General features: G+C 47.5%; 1 protein-coding gene across 1 annotated transcript; it reads left to right on the top strand.

The window, feature by feature from the left end:
- Positions 1–3,189: 3,189 nt before the first annotated feature.
- Positions 3,190–21,906, top strand: HNRNPUL1 (heterogeneous nuclear ribonucleoprotein U like 1). Its single transcript, XM_081334970.1, has 15 exons — positions 3,190–3,456; positions 6,520–6,642; positions 7,651–7,885; positions 9,045–9,118; positions 11,053–11,192; positions 11,278–11,377; positions 12,114–12,226; positions 12,658–12,924; positions 14,134–14,256; positions 14,811–14,939; positions 16,157–16,325; positions 17,801–18,172; positions 18,716–18,936; positions 19,711–19,905; positions 20,611–21,906. Exons 1-15 carry the CDS (start codon positions 3,279–3,281, stop codon positions 20,725–20,727), a joined length of 2,556 nt encoding a protein of 851 aa, XP_081191096.1. The 5' UTR covers positions 3,190–3,278; the 3' UTR covers positions 20,728–21,906.
- The last annotated feature ends 765 nt before the right edge of the window (positions 21,907–22,671 follow it).

Raw genomic sequence — 22,671 nt, 5'->3', positions numbered from 1 at the left:
CTTTCCCTGGAGGATTAAATGGAGTATGCAGTATTTTTCTGGATGTCACATCACATGTCCGAAATATTCTAACTTTCGTTTTTTAATTGTTTTGATGAAGAGCACCTTGGGGGAACCAAATTCTGGCTCTCCTGTCCATCTTAACAGTTATTTTAGAATAACAAGTTTGGAAGGGACCTTGGAGGTCTTCTAGTCCAACAAGAATAGAATAGAATAGAATAGAATAGAATAGAATAGAATAGAATAGAATAGAATAGAATAGAAAAGAATAGAATAGAATAGAATACAATACAATACAATACAATACAATACAATACAATACAATACAATACAATAGGTTAAGGGTCCTTGGAGGTCTTCTAGTCCAAACCATGCTCAGGCAGGAGACTCTAGGGTTAGGGTTACGTCACCCTGAACTCAGAGAAAAATGGACATCGCCAACAAAGTCAGAGTTCTTGGGTATGGTTAGGAGGGCACTGACTTTTCTAGCCTGCCCTATGTATGTTTCCTGGTAAAATACATGGGAAAATCCCATTGGAGGAAAATTCCACTCATGCCATTTCAAACAAATGGTTGTCCAATCTCTTCTTAAAAACCACAGTGATGGAGCAGCCACAACTTCTGGAATCAAATCATTCCACTGGTTGCTTGTTCTCACTGCCAGGAAATTTCTCCTAAGTTCTAAGTTGCTTCTCTCCTTGATTATCTTCCATCCTTTGTTTCTTATTTTGCCTTTTGGAGCTTTGGAAAATAGTTTCTCTCTCTCTCTCTCTCTCTCTTCTTTGTAGAAGCCTGTCTAATATTGGAACACTGCTATCATGTTGCCCCTAGTCCTTCTCTTCCTTAGACTGGACATACCCAGTTTCCACAATCGTTCATCATACAGTTTAGCCTCCAGACCGCTGATCTTCTTTGTTGCTCTTCTCTGCACTCTTTCTAGGATCTCAGCATCTCTGTTGGTAGTTGAGTTAGGGAACTTTGCTTATGCTTAAAAACCAATGCGATGAGTATCGGAAGACCGGGGGAGGGGGGAATAATCCCTTGTTTTCCCTCTCCGCTTGCCAGGGAAAACCACCATCAATAGGCACATTCAAGACTGCTTCCTAGAACCATTGTTGAATCAAGCCAAGCAAGTAATAGAGAAACAAGAAAGTCTATTTACCACAGGGAGCTCTCGTCTCCCCAAACACATTCCTCTTAATCAGGGTTGAACTCTTTTCTGATTAGCCGCAGAGCCCTTTAATGGGGCGTTCCAGTTTCTCGGAAGAAATAAGATGAGTGGAAAATTGAAATTAAAAGGAGAGAAAGTGAATAGTACAGAATGCAGAAATGGGGAAACAAGAGTTTACTTGTCTTAGATAAATCTCTGTTTCAGTTGGGGGTGTCTTCAGGCATGGTCAAAAAAGTCAACATGGTGGCTAAGACACAGATTCCAATCCTCCTCCCCTTGAAGGAAAAGAAATGGGTCCCAACCCAATTCGATTGATTGATTAGGTGCCATCAAGTTGGTGTCAACATTTAGTGACCAAATAGATTAGGGCTTTCCAAACTTGGCAACTTTAAGACTTGTGGACTTCAACTCCCAGAATTCCTCAGCCAGCCATGCTGGCTGAGGAATTCTAGGAGTTGAAGTCCACAAGTCTTAAAGTTGCCAAAGTTGGAGATCCAGACACAAGATAGATTTTCTGCCAGAAGATTTGTTCTCAACCTGGTCTTCTAGGGCCTCAGGGTGCATTCACTGCCGCTATAATAAAGTCTATCCATCTTGAAGCTCATGGTTTCTTTCCAATTTTCCCAGAATTGCAGAATTTTTAAAGGAGCTGGATCTTTGGATCATATGCTCAAAATAAGGAGCTGTAAAGAGCTTCAATTAATTACCCTGAAAAAAGTTTAGCCTGCAGAGGACAAAAATCAGATTGGAAATATCTCATTGCTGGTCTGGCTGATACAATGCTACCCTCTGGCGGTTAAATCTCTGCACTGTGTAGAAATGCTCAATTTCAATGTTTCTCAACCTTGGCAATTTTAAGAGGTATGGACTTCAAGTCCCAGAATTCCCCAGCCAGATGATCTGGGAGTTGAAGTCCATAGCTATTAAGGCTGAGATACAATGCTCTAAAATTCACTGTCTTCCTAAATGTACACGTCTAGATGTTTTGAGACCACAGTTCCCAGAATTCCCAGCCAGCATGGTCCTGGTTCTTAAGGTGATGTATCAACTAGCATCATCCTCACCACATCATTTGCTAAGCACATCAACTAGCAGGCTGTGGTTTATTAATAAAACATGGTTTAGTTCAATGTCTAAATCTGACCTCAGACTAGCCAAAGTTACTCTATATTTAAAATCCATGTTATTCAGTAGGTAAAATAAGCTCTACAAGGTATTTAATTTTGACTAGCTTATGCTCGATTTGGAGGCAATATTGCTTTTTTACAGTTGCATAATTAAAGAGAAATGCAGGTTATATTTTTTATTTTTCATTTTATTTATTTATTTATTTATTTATTTATTTATTTATTTATTTATATTTGATATAAATTATTAATATAAGCTTGTGTAGTATATATTTTAATATATAACACTTAAATATTATATAACCTTGTAGAGGTATAAATATAAAGAGGTGTTTGAGGGGAAAAAAAACCTTTCGTTTGGCCTTGAGTCAATTTTTCCTAAGTTGATTTTCTCCAGATGTGTTGGACTTCAACTCCCATCATCCCCAGGGAGGGTGGGAGGAGACCAAATTAGAGGAGTTTACGCAAGGCTCAGCCAATAGAAAAGAGAGGAAGGGTACCCTCCACATAACAGTCCAAACAAGCCCGCATTTCAGCCAATGAGAAGTGAGGAAGGGAGAGGCCTGGGGATTCGCCTTCAGCAACCTAAGTCCAGCCCCCTCCTTCGTCAGTCAGTTGTTTTTCCCCTCTCCTTTCCCTGACCAGTTTCAGAGAAAGTGAAGGCGGGTAGGAAACGAGCCGTTTTCAGCCAATGAGAATGCTCTTTATAGATTGACCTTTATTTTTGACCAACGCATGAGCTCCTTTTACAGGCAGGGAATGAGCGGGAGACGGAGGGAGAGAGAGGAGGGGGGGGCGAAGGCAGGGGACGCTCTCTCCAATCGGAGAGCGCCTCTTATTCCTCGCCCGCCGGCTCGGCCAACCGGAGGGCCCGTTGCATGGCGGGGGTTCGGCGAGGGCGGCCATTTTGAGCCGAGCCCGGAACGGCGCCCCGATGGCCGGGCAACCGCGACCCTGCGGCCGGGACTGAGCGCGGCGCCATGGATGTGCGGAGGCTGCGCGTCAGCGAGCTGAAGGAGGAGCTCGGCCGCCGCGGCCTCGACACCCGCGGGCTCAAGGCCGAGCTGGCCGGGCGGCTGCACGCGGCGCTAGAGGCCGAGCAGGCCCGCGGGGCGCCCGGACTGGGCTCGGGCGGAGAGCCGCTCTCCGACGGACACTGTAAGCGGGCCGGGCGGGGGAAGGAGGAGGAGGCGGCGGCCCTCGCTGGGGAGGATGGGTCTCAGGCCGGGGCCCGTGAGGAGACACCGCCGGCCGGGGAGGATGGGTCTGCGGGGCGGAGGTTGTGGTGGCCGGGGAACATGGGCTGTGGGGAGGGTGGGCCGTACGAGGCAGATGGTCGCTGGGGAGGATGGGCCCGGCAGGAGGCGTCTCTGGCTGGGGAGGATGGGTCTTCACGGGGGACGTTAAGGCGGGGGCAAGAAGACTCCCGCTCGTTGGGGAGGATGGGTCTCTGGGGGAGCCTCTGGCCGGGGAGCATGGGCCGTGCGCGGCAGCCACTCGCTGGGGAAGATGGGGTTGTGAGGAGACGGGGCGGGGGGGGAATGTGGTGGCCGGGGAGTATGGTCAGTGAGGACACCCCCACGCTGTGCAGCATGGGTCTCCGGCGAGCATGGCTCTCGCTGGGGAACATGGATGGGTGGAGAGTGTCTCGCTGGGCAGGATGGGTCTCGGGGAGCGTAAGGCTGGGGAGGATGGACCTACGGTAGGCAGCCCCTCGTTGCGGAGCATGGGCTCCCATGGCCGCGGAACATGGGTCTGGAGGAGGCGCCCGGGATCCTCCGGCCCGCCCGCCCAGGCCCCGGCGCCGCTTCCTCCAACGCGCCGACCGGCCTCCCCGGAGCCCCAAAGGGGGCTCCTCCCCAACACACAAAAAGGCTGCTGGACTTGTGAGTTTTTTCCCCATCCAAGAAGCTTCCTCGGTTGAACTGAAAAACCGAGGAAGCGGAAACGTCTTCAAGGGAAAACAAAAGAAAGTCCAGTTCTTATGTGTGTATGTCTGTATTTATTTATCTGGAAAATTTATGCTGCCGCCTACTCGCAGGCGGCGACTCACACAGATATAAAAACACACCTATTGGAAAAAAATAACAAGAAAAATAATAAATCACCCCCCCACCCGCCCATTCAAACTAACCATTTGATGGGCTCCATCCCGCTCTGGGTTCCCTAAGACCTCTGGCAGACCCAGGTCTTCAGCGCCTTCCGGAAGAGTCTCAGAGAGGAGGGCCAGTCTAATTTTTTTTTGGGGGGGGAGGATGTTCCAGGCAGAGGGAGCCACCACCGGGAAGGCCCTCCTTCTGGGTCCTGCCATGCTGAGGGGAAAGGGAGAGGTTTCCATGCTGAGCCAGGGTGGCTCAGGAATTCTGGGAGTTGAAGTCCACGACTCATAAAAGAGCCAAGGCTCCCTACCCCTGCCTTAGGGGATGGGACCCACAACATTCCTTGCCTTTTGGGGGGGGAAGCACCTTTGGAACAACCGTGACCTGGATGGCTGAGAATCTCCATAGACCGGAGGGAGGTCCCCAAACTTTTGGGACCAGGGACCGGTTCCGTGGAGAGAGGTTTTTCCGTGACTGGTTTTGTGTGCTACCTGCATCCAGCAGATAGAGCTTTGCTTGTTTGTGCAGTCCATGCCACGTCCCGGTACCGATCCACGGACTGGGGGGGTTGGGGACCCTTGCCATAGACCTTCCACTTCGGGGGCTTCCCGGCCTGGAGGCCTGTGGGCGATCCAAGCTGCCCGTTGGGAAGAGACCGGAGCTTTTCTCACTTCCCAAAGTGCAAGGTGTTATTTTTATGGCATCTGGGCCTTTGTTTTCCCTGATGTTCCCCTTTGTTGCCAAGCGACTCCTGTCTTGAGTGCCTGTGATCCTCTTGCCTTAAGGGAAGGTTCAGCACAGCTGCTTCTTGGAAAGCCAGAGAAAGGACCCATAGCATCTCCAAACAGCACCTAGCATGCCCTGAACATTGGTTGTAAAGACAGCGCTGTTGATAACTACCTAGAATTCCGGTGATTTTAGCAATCTTTGATCCATTTATTCTTGTTCTCTTCGTTATACTTATTCTTAATTGGCCTCTGAATCTCTTGGACCTTACAAAATTGACCGCAAATTTCTGTCTTGGGTGTGTCATATTGTCAGGCATTTTTCCCATTTATCTTTACCGCAGTTGGGTTTGTCTACTCTAGTCTGCCTAGTCTTCTGAAAAGAAGGACTAGGGGGAGACACGTGTTCTGATATTTGAGGGGCTGCCACAAAGAAGAAGGGGTCAACCTAATCTCCAAAGCACCTGAAGGCAAAACAAGAAGCAACGGATGGAAACTCATCAAGGAGAGTCCCAACCTAGAAAAAGGGGAAATTTCCTGATAGTGAGAACAATGAACCAGTGGAACAACTGGCCTACAGAAGTTGTGGGTGCTCCATTACTGGAGGCTCTTAAGAAGAGATTGGACAGCCATTTGTCTGAAGTGGCATACAGTCTCCTGCAGGGGATTGAACTAAAAGACCTCCAAAATCCCTTCCAACTCCTGTTATTTCTTTGGTTAACATACAGGTATCACAACAAGATATAACATTATTCCAGCTGGGATCAAACAAAGTGGATAACTGTACCAAATTTAAAGAGGGGAGCATCCCACCTGTGATTTGCTTTGGGCTCAAAATACAGGGCTTTCCCCCCCCCCCCTACATCAAGCACAATTGTTTCTTGTGATGCGGAGGACATGCTGCACCCTCTGGTTTCCTGTGTTGTTTAGCCTTGGCGTACAGCCTTGCCGTAATCAGGGAACGAACCCTCTCCTTAGCAGCACTATTTTGGTCCTCCCCTGGGGTGGGAGTCGTATTCAGAGAAAAACAGCACAGAATAACCTCCTCTCTGGCATTTCAGTTTGCTGCACGGATAATGTTGCTTTTCAGGATGGGGCATTATTCTCACACACAACCCCGCCATTTCTCTTCCCCATCTGCATCTTGAATTGTGGGTGCTCCAGAAAAAAAGATTCAGCCTCTTTAATTGCGCTGAGGGTATAACTGATCTGCAGCCATCCAGGTAAGGGCGGGTTGGCTGGCTGGCTGGGATGGCCACTCCCTCCATGTACAACCGCTTTCTGACGGTGCAAGAAAAACCAGGGCATTCGGTCCTTTTTCTCCCCCCCCCCCGTCCCCCAAAGTAGCATGAAACAGTGACGCTGATCTGCCTCCTTTTTGATTCCTGTTTTTCAAGATGGCATCCGTGACAACACTCGCCAAGACAACCGGCAAGGGTATCAGTCTTTTGAGCATTTCAATGTTAAACAGGAGAACGAATTGGGTTACGAGCGGGGACCTGTAAGCCAAGATCGATCAGGTAAAAACGAGTGTCGGGAAAAGAGCCTTTGTTGTTTTGTTGACTGGAGAGTTTTTCCAAAGTTTGGGTAGGAAGTTTTAGAATAGCGCTACTGAGACGCCCCAGTTATTTTTTGCACTAAAAAACTTTGGAGGTTAGAGTATGTGGAGGGACGATCTTTTTTACTGGATAAACGTTCCAAAATGTAGCACAGGTCATCCTCAACTTAACAACAGTTCATTTAGCGACCGTTCGGAGTCTGTTCGGAGACTGTCCGTTTTTCAAACTTAACAACCATTACAACATCCTGCGATCAAACTTGACAACTGACTCATTTATGACGGTTGTAAGTCAAGGGCTACCTATGTGTAAAAGATTTGCATGTTGTTGAATGATAGAGTTCTCATTTTTTCCACGAAGGGAATCTGTTGTTAATGCATTTTTATTCATTTTTATTTTATTATTATTATTTATTTTCGCTTTGTTGTATATCACTAAAGGAAAATGTAATGGATTTTTTTCTTCTGTTTACTGTGGACTTGTAGCTTCTCCCTTTTTTAAAAAAAGCACAGTAAGGTGAGGAACACACCTTGTTTTCTTTCGGCTCCACTTGGGATCACTGCCCTAATTGATAATTACATTGTTCCCCTTAGACTTCTCTGCCTGAATATCCCTCTCCTTGTTATCTTAATCATGTCTCTATGTTATTCTAATAGAATCCGCGCATCTTAAGAGCAGAAGGAAGAAAATTGTGGGGGATTAAAATAGGTACTTCAGTGGTTTTGGTTCTGGCACATAAATCCGAGCGATAATGAGAACGTATCCTTGCACGTTTTATTGCTGATCGTCTCTGCTGTGGTTCTTAACTGTTGCCTGACTCAGAGCCAAGTCATTTGGTAGTGATGGAAATAGAGTTTTCTCTCGTAGTTAGGGTGATTTTTGCTGGCTTTTTCGGAGCGAATAGTAGTTGTTCCTTTTTAATGTGGATTACTTGGCCCAGTTAAATATGCCCATTGTGTTTTAATGCAGAAATGAAGACAGAATTAAAACAAGAGGAGTCAGCTCCCAGCCACAGCATATCAGCATCTGGCTACAATGCCTCGGCTTCCTCTTACAACGCGCCCCCCTCTGCTTATAACACCTCAGACTCGTATCAGCCGTGGCAGCAGCAGCAGCAGCAGCCGCCACCCCCGCAGCAAGGTCATAAGAGGACATTTGATGAGGCCAGAGGGCGTGGCTATTACGAATACCGTGAGAATAAAAGGTACGTTCAGACAAGGATTCGGTACATGCGTTGTTCTAGCTTGTTTTTAATCTTCCCAAAACACCCTGGAAAGGAACCGAGCCCAGCGGTGCCATCGAGTGCAGAATCTGTTTTAAGAGGCATCTGGGATTTGGCCAAATGCATTCCCTTCGTTTATTCCACAAACTTGGCCGTCCGCTTGATTTTAGTAAGTTGTAAAGATTGCAAGCGTTATTGGATGAAAAATTGGGCATTAAGAGTGGGCTATTATCGTAACCCATACTTAGTTTTAAACTTTACAATAAAATAGATATTTGGCTGAAATGAACAGCTGTTTTATAACATCTTTGTAAATGCACATTCTCATCTGATAAACTTTTTTTTGTTAAGGCATACATACTGTTGTGTGTATGTATTTGTGTGTGAAGGAGCCGTGGTGGTGCAGTGGTTAGAATTGCACTGTTGCAGGCTGACTCACTGCCCACTGCCAGGAGTTTGATCCTGGTGGGCTCCAGGTTGACTCGGGCTTCCATCCTTCCGAGGTTGGTAAAATGAGGACCCAGATTTTGGGGGGCAAATATGCTGACTCTGTAAACCACTTAGAGAGGGCTGTAAAGCACTGAGAAGCGGTATATAAGTCTTAAGTCTGCTATCTATGTATGTATGTATATGTGTATGTGTCTGCCTGTCTATCCCAGGGGTAGGCAACCTTGGCTCTTTTATGACTCGTGGACTTCTACTCCCAGAATTCCTGAGCCAGCTATGTCCACGAGTCATAAAAGAGCCAAGGTTGCCTACCCCTGGTCTGTCCTATCCACCTACCTATCATAGGCATCCATCTCACCAAAAGAAATCTTCATGGTGTTCCTGAACTACAACACCCAGTATCCCTCCCTTTTGGCCATGTTTTCTAGGGATGCTAGGAATTGTAGTCCAGACGCTTATGGAAAACTGAAGATTTCCTACATCTAAATCCAGGGCTGCAGTCCTGGGGAAGCCATATTTGACTTGGCTAGGAGCTTTCCAAGTGTTCCCAGTTTACTCAACATGGTAACAGGGGTGGGCCTAGTTTCCTGGAGTCAGGCACTGTGTTTCCTTTCTCAGCCTGCGTTGCAGGCCACATCTCAGTTTGCCTAAGCTGGGTTGATGGAAGCTCCCTTTCCTGCTGCATCTCTTCCAGGGGTCGATCTCCTCAGCCACCTGCAGAAGAAGATGAGGATGATTTTGACGACTCCCTGGTGGCCATCGATACATGTGAGTTACAGAGATTGCAGTGTTGTTTTTAACTTCTCTCTAGATATTGTGTGTGTGTGTGTGTGTGTGTGTGTGTGTGTGTGTGTTTGTGTGTGTATAATACACACACACACACACACACATATATATATATATATATATATATATATATATATATACATACATACATACATACATACACATACACATACACATATACATCACACACACAAACATGTATATGTATGTATGTATGTATGTATGTCATTTTATTGCAAATGTAAGCGTCCCTTTTTGAGGGAGAAGGGCGGTTCAGAAATGTGAAAAAATAAAAACATTATGCTGCCCCGTCCCCCAAAGGCAGACCCCCTCTTGCCCCACCTTGTTCATTTGCGGAGCCGACACACATAGCAGAGTTTCCCCTTCAGCTCTGTTCCTGTGTCCTTCAATAATCTCACATCCCTGAGGTGCAATAAGATAAAAAAACAGCTGAGGTAGAGGAATGTGTGGGTCACAATTCTTGAAATTCAGGGAAAGGGGTTGAGGAAAAGTCCTTTAGATTAATGGGTTCCCTGCGAGAAGAAAAATAACAGATCTGACCCTCGTCGCAGGAAGGCTTAAAATTCAGCTTTTTTGCAATGGGGCCTATTTTAGTTTGGGTCAGAAGTGGGCAAATCCTCCCCTCGAAAAGGTGGACTTTAAATGTTTTCCTTCTTTCTGGTGCAAACGCCTTGGAGAAGACAACCATGCTAGGCATGGTTAGTGGAAGAAGAAGAAGAAGGGGCAAGCAGAGAACACGCTGGCTCGGTAACATCAAATCGGATGCAAGTTGAACATCCAGCAACTGAAAGGAAGTGCGCTTGACAGGGTGGCATGGAGAGCACTTGCCTATAAATTCACCAAGGGTCAGATGTAATTGAATGGTTAACCCACGGGTAGGCAACCTCGGCTCTTTTATGACTCGTGGACTTCAACTCCCAGAATTCCTGAGCCAGCTGGCCAGGAATTCTGGGAGTTAAAGTCCACGAGTCATAAAAGAGCCGAGGTTGCCTACCCCTGGGTTAAACCAACAAGATTCTTTTGAGTTTGTACAGTATATATAGGTGTTTAGGGGTGGTAGGAAAGGGATTTAAATGGTGCAGTAACTGCCTTAGATATTGGCAAGTTGTATGGCATTGCTTTCTTCCCTAAAAACCACAAGGCCCCTAAGTCAGACATGTCAAACACAAGGCCTGGGGGCCGGATGCGGCCCGTGAAGCGGTTTCATGTGGCCTGCGAAGCCATCCTGGAAACAGTGAGGGAACGGCCCCCACTGCCTTGGCCCTGGCCCAGAGACCCTCCTTCTGCCAGAGACCCTCAGATCTGTCCCACTCCTGCCCAGGCCCCCATAGGCACCCTTGATGTGAATGATGTAGAGCTGGCCACGCCCACCCAGTAGGCCATACACACTCTAGCCACGCCCACCCAGTAGGCCACGCCCACCCGGCCCCCTGAGGGCAACCGCAATGCTGATGCGGCCCTCAATGAAATTGAGTTTGACACGCCTGCCCTAAGTGGATCATTTAGTGGTCCTGAGTCTCTGAGACAGCCTCACATTAAGCCATTCTATTTTGGCAAGAAAATGATTGAATAGAGGCCTGTTGGTTGTTTTTTTTAAGCTTGCAAAGCAGAAGTGATTCCCCCCCCCAGTAAAAGTTCTCCATTCCTATTCCATTTTGAGTTCTGCCTTTCTTTAAATACAGTCATTTACATGCAGCAGTTTTGATCCCAGAAATGAGTTAGCAATTTCTCCTTGCCTGTTATCCTAGCTTAACGTCATCAGGAGAGTCATTTTCCATCAAGGAAAGCCTCCCCTCCACACATCGGCTGTGATCTGCACGGGGTTTTAGCCCACAGCTGCCTCTACAATTAAATCTCCTTTGCTTTTCATTGACAACCTTTGTTTTGCTCTTCAGATAATTGTGATCTCCATTTCAAAGTTGCCCGTGATCGCTACAGTGGGTACCCTCTGACCATCGAAGGGTTTGCTTACCTCTGGTCAGGCGCCCGAGCGACGTACGGCGTGCGACGTGGGCGGGTGTGCTATGAGATGAAGGTGAGGGAACGTGCATCCTCATGGCGGAGGAGATTATGGGAAAAAGAGTATCGCTAAACGCCAGGCGCTTTCTTTTTGTCTTCAGGTCAATGAAGAGATCTCTGTCAAGCACCTTCCTCCCACTGAACCGGATCCTCACGTCGTGCGGATTGGCTGGTCACTGGATTCATGTAGCACTCAGTTAGGTGAGTAGTTTCAATTGCTGGATCTAGGGAAGCCTTGGGGTATGTTTTATTTATTTATTTTACATTCCACCTGTATTGTTTTTATAAACAACTCAAGTGGGTGAACGTAACTAGGACTAAGGAGAAACTTCCTGACAGTGAGAACAATTAACCAGTGGAACAACCTGCCTCTAGAAGTGGTGAATGCTCCAACACTGGAAATTTTTAAGAAGAGACTTGGCTGAAATGGGATAGGGTTTCCTGCCTGAGCAGGGGGTTGGACTAGATGACCTCCAAGGTCCCTTCCAACATCATCATCATCATTATTATTATCATCGTCATCATCATCTTTCCGCCCCCCCCCCCCCGATATTTTCTGCACAACAACAGCCCTGTGAGATCAGTTGGGTTGAGAGAGAGTCTCCCAGCCAGCTTTCATGTCTAAACCATGACTGAAATTCACAATCTCCTGGTGATTGGCCTGGAGTCACCTAGCTGGCTTTCATGACTGAGCTGGAACTAGAGCTCACTGTCTCCTGGCGATTTGACCCACAGGCACCCAGCCAGCTTTCATGCTACACTGGGCTGTCATTACTTCTGAGTATCTTTAGTTTAAACCGGAGCATTTGAATTATGCAATTTCCCTGCTTAAGTAAAACCACCTTGGGGATATTAAGAGTTCTCTTGCTCCACCAATGCCACCTGGTCCCCCACGGCACGGCTGCTCAGATCTCTGCTCAATTATCGTCGTCCTTAGGTGAAGAGGCTTTCTCCTACGGCTACGGAGGCACGGCAAAGAAATCCACTAATTGCAAGTTTGAAAATTACGGCGAAACCTTTACCGAGAATGACGTCATCACTTGTCTTGTGGTGAGTGCGACCTGTGGAGTTTCAGAGGCTACCCCTCTAAGGTGCCACGATGGCTCGGTAGTTAAGATGCTGGGCTTGTCAGCTGGAAAACCAACAGCCCAGGTTCGAGACCCGAGTGCCGCTGTGCGTGACGGGTTGAGCTCCCGTTACTTGCCCCAGCTCCTGCCCACCTAGCAGTTCAGAATCATGCAATTGCAAGTAGATGAACAGGTACCATTTCGATGGGAAGGTAACAGCGCTCTATGTTCCGCTGCATGCCTAGAGGAAATGGGCAGTGCCTCCTAAAGTTGGCTGTGACTAATGGAGTGAAACCCTCAGGGTCCCCTTTACCTTACTGTCTCCTAGCAGGAAAAGGGAAGACTTTTAAGCTTCCACCGGCCTCAAATGTCCTGCTCTAGATTGATTGACGATTCCTTCCCTCTTCTTCTCAGGACTTTGAGTGTGGTGACGATGTGGAAATGTCCTACATGAAGAATGGGAAATGGCTCGGGGTGGCCTATCGACTACGGAAGGAGAATTTGGGGGGCCAGGCCCTGTTCCCTCATGTCCTGGCCAAGAACTGCGCCATCGAATTCAACTTTGGCCAAAGGGAAGACACTTACTTTCCGGTTCCACCGGGATTCACCTTCATACAGCACCTCCCCCTGTCTGAGCGAGTTCGGGGCACAATTGGACCAAAGAGCAAAAGGGAATGTGAAGTAGGTGCCCCAAATGAGAAGCCAGCCATGGCCGGTTCAGTTGGCAGGTCTTTCTCCAGTTGGGGGGGTTGAGTGGACCAGGACTCGGACAAGAGCAGTGTCATGGTTCCAATGAATGAGACAGTTCAAACAAATTGCAGGCATATTATTTATCTAAAATGTCTTAGTAATGAAACGAAACATCAGCACTCATGGAGGGATGCTAGAATCTGAAATCTCAATCCCCGCCCTTATCTACACGTCATAAATCACATTATCCAATTAGTTTTACATAAGAGGTCTCACCTCCCATTCTGCACGTGGGCTTTTCTAATCTTCTCAAAATAGTGTTAGAAAGTTCCCTCCCTTCAAGATTCAGAGTGAAGCAGTTTAAACAAAAGGCTATCTCTTATATTGTCGGTGCAAAAACATGTCAGTGTTTGCAGCATTGACAAGCAGTTTATTTCCTCTGAAATAGTCTTGTATCAACTGGGTTTAAGACCAGGCCTTAACTGCTTATAATAAAAAATAATAATCAGATTTTCAAATTGTCAGCAGCGAAAAGGGCCAGTCAGAGAGACTCAACAGATTCAAACACAGTGACTGGATGTTAGAATGATAAAAGCTTTACAGGTATTCCTCAACAACCACAACTGAGCAAAAAAATTGTGAATTTTGCCCCATATTGCAACCTTTCTTGCCACAGTTGTGAAGTGAATCCCTGAATGTGTTGACTTAATAACACGGTGGTTAGGCGGATCTGCCTCAACCATTTGCTTGTCAGAAAGTGGCAAAAGGGGGATCGTGTGACCCTGGGACACTGCAGCCTTCATAAATACGAGTCCGTTGACCAAGCCTCTGAATTTTGAACATGTGACTGGGGATGCTGCAACGGTCATGCGAAAAACAATCCTATCTCACTCTTCAGTGCCGTTGTAACTTTTGAATGATCACTAAGCACACTGTTGTAAGCCGAGGACTACCTGTATATTTCAAAAGAAAATGTAAGGGTTAAAAATGTTGGTTTCTCTGTGCCTCTGAGGCTAAGAGATCCCTGTAATCTCATATTTCTGTGTCTGGAATGGATAGTTCCTTCGAAGGATGCGGTCCAACGGAGCTGCCATTTTTTTCCCCACTCGATCTGTAAAGGAGAGATTTGCTTTGGAAAATCTGGTTGGGAGTTGCATTATTGGCTTGCAGCAGCTGTTCAAACCACACCCTGTGTTTCAGATCTTGATGATGGTGGGGTTGCCTGCCGCCGGGAAGACTACATGGGCCATTAAGCATGCCGCAGCCAATCCAGGCAAGAAGTATAATATTTTGGGAACAAACGCCATTATGGACAAAATGAGGGTAAGCTTTGGAAAGGCAGAGAATGCCGGCTTCTCCCATCTGCTTCCTCATTTGGGGTCGGCCCCTATAGCTTCCTGGTATGTCCAAGCCTAGATCAGCTCACTCTCTTTTGAAAATGATGTTTTTTCTGGCCAGACCTTTGCTTAGATAGGCTTTCTTTCGTCACCGGTGGTTTTTCTATAAAACAGTAAACGAGTCCCTGCGGATTTTACTGCAGATTTTTACTAAGTGAAAATCAGTCCCTGTGGATTTCTGCTTAGTGAAAATGGATTCACTTAGTGACCGCTGCAAAAAAATGGTGAAAAATCAGGTCTGGGGCCAGGATGCCTCGACTTACGACCACAATGACTTACAGCTGTAATTCTAGGCTCAGTTACAGTCGTGAGTGGAGGACTACCTGTATATTATTCTGATAGTCTCCTGTCATGACTCCTGCGTGAATTGCCCTGGGACTCCCAATGCTAGAAGCAAGGCCTATTTCCAGCCAGCTACTCCAGGGGGCGCTCTTGCTATGACCTTTCCCCAGCTGCCCTCACCACCCTGCCTTTTCTCAGGTAATGGGACTCCGACGGCAGCGCAATTATGCCGGCCGCTGGGACGTTCTCATCCAGCAAGCGACACAGTGCCTGAACCGCCTCATCCAGATTGCAGCGCGGAAGAAGCGGAATTACATCCTGGATCAGGTATGAGGCCCCTCCTTTTGCTTCATGGGGACAGCTGGGAGGGGGTCTGGGGCAGATGTGTAGCAAGCTGCGCCAGCCTAGGGTAGGTGGACGTGTGCTCTCTCCCCCCCCCATTTTATTTATTTATTTGAGATAGATAGATAGGTAGGTAGGTAGGTAGATAGATAGATAGATAGATAGATAGATAGATAGATAGATAGATGATAGATAGATAGATATAGATACCTAGCTAGCTAGATAAGATAGATAATGATAGATAGCTAGATAGATAATTGATAGCTAGATAAAAGATAATGATAGATAGATAGCTAGATATGATAGCTAGATAATGATAGCTAGCTAGCTAGATGATAGATTTCCGGGCCCCCCATTTTATTTATTAATTAATCAGTGTAGTCACTCAACCCACACATAGGTGGTTGCCGTTGTGCAACCTTTATTCCAGAATCAAAGCAAACCAGCAGTCCTTGCTTCAAATGGTAGAGAAGGCATAATTGAACCAGTTTTTTTGGCTTCTTGCGTCTAATAAATCTTTCTGAAGCTTATGCCTTTCAAACATAATGCATTCAGATCAGGTTTGTCTAACCTTGACAACGACCTGTGGACACATGCTGCCTGGGGAATTCTGGAATTGAAGTCTACAAATTGTCAAGCTTGGAGACACACACACACACACACACACTTCAGATTGTTGCAGCCTCCCTGCCTCTTTCCCTCAACTCAAAAAAAAAGTCTAGAGATGGTCTTTTAAGACAACGACATCTTTTAAAATCCCCCTGCTAGTTAACTCTAGTGCTTGGATGGCTCTAATACGTGAACGGTGCACTTAAATGAAGGGGCGCTGGGTGCCCCGTTGCTTCATTTCCCCCTCCTGAGCCAAACTGCACTTTTTCTGAGCAAAGCCACCGCTGCTGGGGGGGTTCCTTTGAATTGCAAAAAAGGTGCTTTCCCGTCGCCTCTTGCTGTTTTTATCTTTTGAAAATGAGAGGTTCTCTTCAAGGTTGCTTTGTTATCAGGGACAATTCTCATCTTCTTACCTATCCAGAAAGGATAGAGGGAGGGAGGAATGGGCCTGGTGGGTGGGTGGGCAGGGAAGCCAGAGTTTCTTTCTTTGAAACCCTTGTTCCATTATGTGTGGGGGGGGGAGCCTTAAATTGCCTAATAACAACCAGGTCTTTTTTTTTTTAAACAACACTCTTCTTTATTACAATTGGTAGACAAATGTTTATGGATCTGCTCAGAGACGAAAAATGCGTCCTTTTGAAGGTTTTCAACGCAAAGCCATCGTAATTTGTCCCACGGACGAGGATTTAAAAGACCGGACAATAAAACGCACGGATGAGGAGGGGAAAGATGTGCCTGATCACGCAGTGTTAGAAATGAAAGGTAGGATGCCGGAAGTAGGAAAACCAAACTTTGCATTCATGGCACACGCGAGAAGGAGACGGTCGATCCTGACTGTGTGTCGGGTGTAGTTCAAGGAGTTTAAAAGGGATCCTTCAGTTGTTTCTAGTTCCCTCTTGGTTTTCCTCCTCTTCTCTCTGAAATATTTGAAGCTCCCACCCACTCCCATACCTATGATGCTTTAAATCTACAGCTGTCCTGGTTGGTTTTTATTTTATTTATTTATTTATTCGAATCCCCCCTTCATTGTTTTTATAAATAAGGCAAGGGACATATCCAACACACCTTCCTCCTATTTTCCCCATAACAACCATCCTGTGAGATGAGATGTGCTGAGAGAAAGCGACTGGCCCAAAGGCAGCCAGCCGGCTTTTACGCCCAAGGTGGGACTAGAACTCAACGTCTCCTGGTGATTGGCCCAAAGGCACCCAACTGGCTTTCATACCTAAGGTGGGACTAGAACTCACCGTCTCCTGGTGATTGGCTCAAGGGCACCCAGCCAGCTTTCATGCCCAAGGTGGGACTAGAACTCACCGTCTCCTGGTGATTGGCCCAAAGCCACCCGCCTAGCTTTCATGGTTAAGGCAGGACTAGAACTCCCCGTCTCCTGGTGATTGGCCTAAAGTCACTCAGCCTGTTCTCATGCTGACACCAGAATTGAACTCGGGGTCTCCCACTTTTAGCCTTGAGCCTCTCTTGAAAGTTGAAAGCCTCACCCTTACCACTGACTGCTGGGAAGCTGTAGTTGAGGCCTTCTCTAGGGGGAAAAAAAACGAACCCCAGAACAGCTCAAATGAATCATCCGGTCATGAAGTGAATCCAGCTTTCCCTGTTGACCTCTGTTTGTTTGGAAGCCAGTTTGGAAGGTCAGAACCAGCGATTCCTAAAGTCATCAATATCTGAAGCATCTGAACGTTGATTACGTGATGGTGGCGATGCCGAGATGGACATAAAGTCACATTTTTAAAGTCACGGTTTCAAATGCCGTTGTAACTTTTGAACAGTTGCTAAATGAATGGCTGTAAGCTGAGGACTATTTATGAAGCCGCCAGCTTGAAACCAGGATAAGGTTCCCTACTGGTCACATGGCATGAAGGGAGGAGCACCACTAACAACCTGCCCTGCTTGTGGTTTAAGGCAGGGGTTCCTCAACCTTGGCAGCTTTAAGACTTGTGGACTTCAACTTCCAGAATTCCTCAGCCAGCTATGCTGGCTGAGGAATTCTGGGAGTTGAAGTCCACAAGTCTTAAAGCTGCCAAGGTTGAGGACCCCTTGTTTAAGGTGTGTTCCTCTGTTCTCTCCCCACTTGTTTCCCCCCCCCTCCTTTCCATTCTCTTTCTGCTGTTCCTGAATCCCTGGAACTCTCCACGTGGTCCCGTCCCCTGTGACTCGGCGGGTCCCCATTCCACCCCTCTTAAGCGGTGACTGACCAGCATCTCTGGTTTCTTTCCCGGCAGCCAACTTTGCCCTGCCGGAAGCCGGCGATTTCCTGGACTCGGTGGTTTACATTGAGGTGCAGCAGGAGGAGGCAGAGAAGCTGGTGAGGCAGTACAACGACGAAGGCAAGAAAGCAGGCCCGCCCCCTGAAAAACGCTTCGACAGCTGGGGTGGCGGCGGAGGCGGTGGCGGTGGTTTCCGTGGCCGAGGAGGCGGAGGAGGATTTCAGCGCTTTGACAATCGAGGCCCGCCAGTGGGCAGCCGGGGCGGCTTCCAGAACCGAGGAGGAGGAGGAGGTGGCGGAGGAGGAGGAGGAGGTGGCTACAGAGGCGGTGGAGGAGGAGGAGGAGGAGGAGGAGGAATCGGAGTTGGTGGTGGCAGCGGAAGTGGAGGTAAGACTGGACTAATGGCCTCGGTGAGGTGAGAAAGTTGCTTGCCTCAATTATACATCCTTGACTTATGACTGGTCGCTTAGGAGCCACTGGACATTCCAATAAACTTAGCTGGGAGTCCCTTATGTGTTGTTTCAAAGTTCAAAGTCTCCCCATGAATGTAATATTTCAGTATAGCTTGACTAGAACTCACTATGACCCCTGTGATTGGCCCATAGTCACCCAATGGCTTTCATGGCAAAGCCGGGACTAGAACTCTCCCGTCTCCTGATGATTGGCTCAAAGTCACCCAGCTGGCTTTCGTGCCTATGGCAGGACTAGAACTCACCGTCTCCTGATGATTGGCCCAAAGTCACCCAGTGGCTTTCATGGCAAAGGCGGGACTAGAACTTGCTATCCCCTGTGATTGGCCCAAAGTCACCCAGTGGCTTTCATGGCAAAGGCAGGACTAGAACTCACAGCGTCCTGCTTTCTAGCCTGGCGCCTTAACCACTATACCAGACTGGCTCTTTAGTGGAAGCTCATAACTGGTTTGCCATTCAGGCTTCAACCGAGGCGGCTACAACCAAAATCGCTGGGGGAGTGGAAACCGAGACAACAATAATAACACCCGAGGTAGCTACAATCAGAACAACCAACAGCCGAGCAGCTACAGCCCAGCACGTGACCAGAATCCTTACAAGAGCAGTAGCTTGGCCCCTGCTCCACCAGCCGTGGCCCCTGCCACCAACCCCCCTCCGGGGTCGTACAGTCAAGGACCACAGGTAGGGTGCCCCCCCCCCAGGGTTACACTCGAGATTCCCTTTGGGGAAATGCTGAAGCCTCCTCCAAGCGGGGGATAATTAAGGGATGAATCTGGGAACGATCAAGGCAGCTGAGAAAGCAACCCCAGTAGCGTGACTTGGTGGGTAAAAGGAAAGATGAGGACTAGCAGGTTATATGTGGGCATCACGTTGGACGTACGTGATACCGATCGGTAGGACATCTTTCTAGGCCTGGTGCTTCATTAGCCTTTGGCATGACGATATGTTACAAATTTTATTGGTATCCCTCCTTTATTATTTTTACAAACTCCTCAAGGTGGCAAACTTATCCAACAGCCCCTCCTCCTCTTTTCCCCAATCCATCTCCTGTGAGGTGGATTGGGCCGAGACAGAGTGGCTGGCCCAAGGTCATCCAGCCAGCTTTACATACCTAAGGCGGGACTAGAACTCACCGTCTCCTGGTGATTGGCCCAAAGTCACCCAGCCGGCTTTCATTCTTAAGGCAGGACCAGAACTCAGAGCCTCTCACTTTCTAGACTGCTGTCTTAACCACTAGACCAAAACGCAGCTTTTTAAAATATTCCTTTGGGTAAAAAAAAAGGGATGTCAGCAAGGAGAAAAGGATTTTGTTCTTGTGCCTCTAAGCCAGATGAGGCTGAGTTCAGCTTGCGGCACGAGGTTTTTGACAGGGGGGGGGCCCTCTAAACGGGGTTTAGAGGGTCTGTGTCTGCACAATTCAGCTTAGAGAATCAACTGTGACTTTGTCACCCACAGCAAAGCTACAACCAGCCCTACAGCCCCCCTGCCAGCTACAGCCAAGGGGGCTACAGTGCTCCCAGCTACAACTATGGAACCTATGGCAGTTACAGCCAAAGTTACACCCAGCCGCCGCCGCCTCCACCAGCCCCAACCCCGCCAGCCCCAACCCCACCAGCCTACAGTCAGCCCAACTACAATCAGTACCAACAAGTAAGTGTGGAAAAGCAAGACTCCCTTTAGGCATTGAATTCAGGGTTTGGGACCGCCCACGTATTTATGACGGTTGCAGTGCCCTGGGTGGGGGTGTCACGTGGTCGCCATTTGCAGCCTTCCCAAACTGGCTTCCGACGAGCAGTGTCGGTGGGGGGATAGCTGGCCTCACAACCACAACCCTGTGATTCCATTAACAAAGTCACGAAATCGACTGTGGTTCATTTGACAACTGCCTCGCTTAGCCACAGAAATTCTAATCCCAACTGTGGCCGTAAATCGAGGACTGTTTTAGTGTTTAATAAAAACGGAGCGGTGGTTCCGTCGTCGTCCTCCTCCGGATTGATAAGTTTAATGCAGGCCAGCCATGGGAATTCTGGGAGTTGAAGTCCACGAGGCTTTAAAAAAGTTGCCAAGGTTGGATATCCCTGCATTAAACTTACCGATAAACTTTTTTATCAGTCGCCAAGGTTGGGCACTTCTGGTTTAATATGTTGCGCCAACGCAGCTATTGAGTCTCTTGTTGGTCCTTGGCCTTTTAGCAAGGAAGGCGTTTTTGCGAAGGGGGGACCTTGTAGAGGGGAGGAAACAAACCTCAGCATAGTCTTGAGATGAGTCAGCAGACGGAAATGGAAGTTATTTGGGGGGTAGAGTGGGGGAGGAAATATTAGCTGTCCACTGATCACTTTTCTCCTTTTCCCACAGTACACCCAGCAGTGGAACCAGTACTATCAGAACCAGAGTCAGTGGCCCCCGTACTACGGCAACTACGACTACGGGAGCTACACAGGCACCTCGCAGGGAGGCTCAAGCACACAGTGATAGCTGGGGGGGGGGGAGTTGTTCTCCCTCCTACCCCCCGTCCCCCGGGAAAGGGAACAGCACGTTCTTAATCTTGACGGGCATTTCTGAATCTCGAGAGATCCAGAAGAAGGAAGCTTTTGTGTCTCCGCCCAGCTTCCCTCTCTAGAGTTTCTTGAGGATGGTTGCATTTTTACTTGTACAGCTAGGCACGTTATATCTCCTTTGTACCATCGCTCAGGAGGAAGTTACATGGTTCCTTGTCTCTCCTTGTTGAAGACCATTTTAGCACCCCCACCCCCTTTTTTTTTCTTCTTTTAAGATTTCTTTGATTCCAAAAGAAGCTAGTATGGTCTTCAATGTCATATCGTCGTTCTTTTGTTTATTTTTATTTTTAGGCCAGGCAGCTCTGGAGGGGGCCTCCTTAGGATTTACTCCCCCCCCCCCGTTCTCTCCAGGGGTGTCCACGGGGTGGTCCGAAGAAGAGGGTGGTCAAAGTGCACATTAAAAATAAAATGAGGGGTCGTATTGTGGCCACCCTGTTTGCTCACCACATCCTGCAGACTCAGTTTATCTCATTTCCAGCCCGCCTCATCCAATTTGCTAGTGGCCATAAACCTTACACCAAGGGTCTTCAAACTTGGCCCTTTTATGACTTGTGGACTTCAACTCCCAGAATTCCTCCTCCAGCATGACTGGCTGAGGAATTCTGGGAGTTGAAGTCCATGAGTCATAAAAAGGGCCAAGTTTGAAGACCCTTGCTTTACACCATTTGGAAACTTCTTGCAGTTTGGTGTCACCTGTCTGAGGTGTTTTTAATCTTGTCTCTCTCTTTTTTTGTTTTTTGCAAATAACCATTAAAACCGGAGGGAGGAGAGAAATGGCTATCTTTACATTTAATTACGATTGTTTTTTCTTTTGTTTTGTTTTTTAAAGAAATTCTGTAACTTTTTACTGTGGGTCAGTAGCTGTTAATATTTTCATCAAGATAACAATTTCTGTTTGTTCAGTACAGGAGAGGATTTAAAAAGGGGGGGTGGAGGGGGAGAAAAATCATCTTAAATGTGTAACTTTTTATACAATGTTTCAGTTTCTGTAACTCTGAACATGCTTTGTGTTGAGTTGAATTGTAACAGCTTTTTGTATCTGAAGAAAAAAGAATGAATATTGAACTTTAAACTGCCCCTGTGTTTTTCTATCTCTGCCTGTGCACATAGCATTTAAAAATTGTTGTGGCTGTTCTTCAGTCGCTAAGTTGTGTCCGAGCTATTTGCAACCCCATGGACCATAACACACCAGAGTTCGCCCAAATTCATGTTCGTGGTGTCAGTGACACTATCGAACCATCACATCCTTTGCCATCCCCTTTACCGTCAATCTTTTCCCCCACATCAGGGTCTTTTCCAATGAGTCCCCTCTTCTTAGGTCTCCAGAGTAATCAAGCTCCAACTTCAATATCTGTCCTTCCAAAGAAGGAACGGGGGAAAAAAGCATGGCTGGGTGGGGGATTCTGGGAGTTGAAGTCCACAAGTCTTCAATATCTGTAGAGATTCTGAAATCAGGTCAGGGGTAGGCAACCTCGGCTCTTTTACGACTCATGGACTTCAACTCCCAGAATTCCTGAAGTCAGCATAGCTGGCTCAGGAATTCTGGGAGTTGAAGTCCATGAGTCGTAAAAGAGCCGAGGTTGCCTACCCCGATCCAGGTCATGGTGGTCCCCCAAAGATGCTTTTCCAAAAGGCAACTGGCCTTTCCTGGTTTTTTTAATCTTTGAAAACGTTTCGTGTCTCAGCAAAGAAATGCTGAGGGGCAAAGGGAGAGGTTTCCAAGCTGAGCCATGCTGGCTCAGGAATTCTGGGAGTTGAAGTCCACGAGTCATAAAAGAGCCGAGGTTGGCCTACCCCTGAGTTAGAATCTCAAAGGTGCTTTCCCCAAAAGGCAGCTGGGCTTTATTTTTCCTCAGAA

Source organism: Vipera berus (genome assembly GCF_964194415.1).
Source record: "Vipera berus genome assembly, chromosome: 9".
NCBI lineage: Eukaryota > Metazoa > Chordata > Lepidosauria > Squamata > Viperidae > Vipera > Vipera berus.
The sequence above is the reverse complement of the archived record's forward strand: the minus strand, read 5'-3'. Positions and strand labels throughout refer to the sequence as shown.

Coding starts and splice junctions, on each gene's coding strand:
- HNRNPUL1 (XM_081334970.1), top strand. CDS start 3,279: ATGGATGTGCGGAGGCTGCGCGTCAGCGAGCTGAAGGAGGAGCTCGGC. Junction 11,193..11,277: donor GGGTGTGCTATGAGATGAAG/GTGAGGGAACGT, acceptor TTTTGTCTTCAG/GTCAATGAAGAGATCTCTGT. Junction 14,257..14,810: donor CCATTATGGACAAAATGAGG/GTAAGCTTTGGA, acceptor GCCTTTTCTCAG/GTAATGGGACTCCGACGGCA.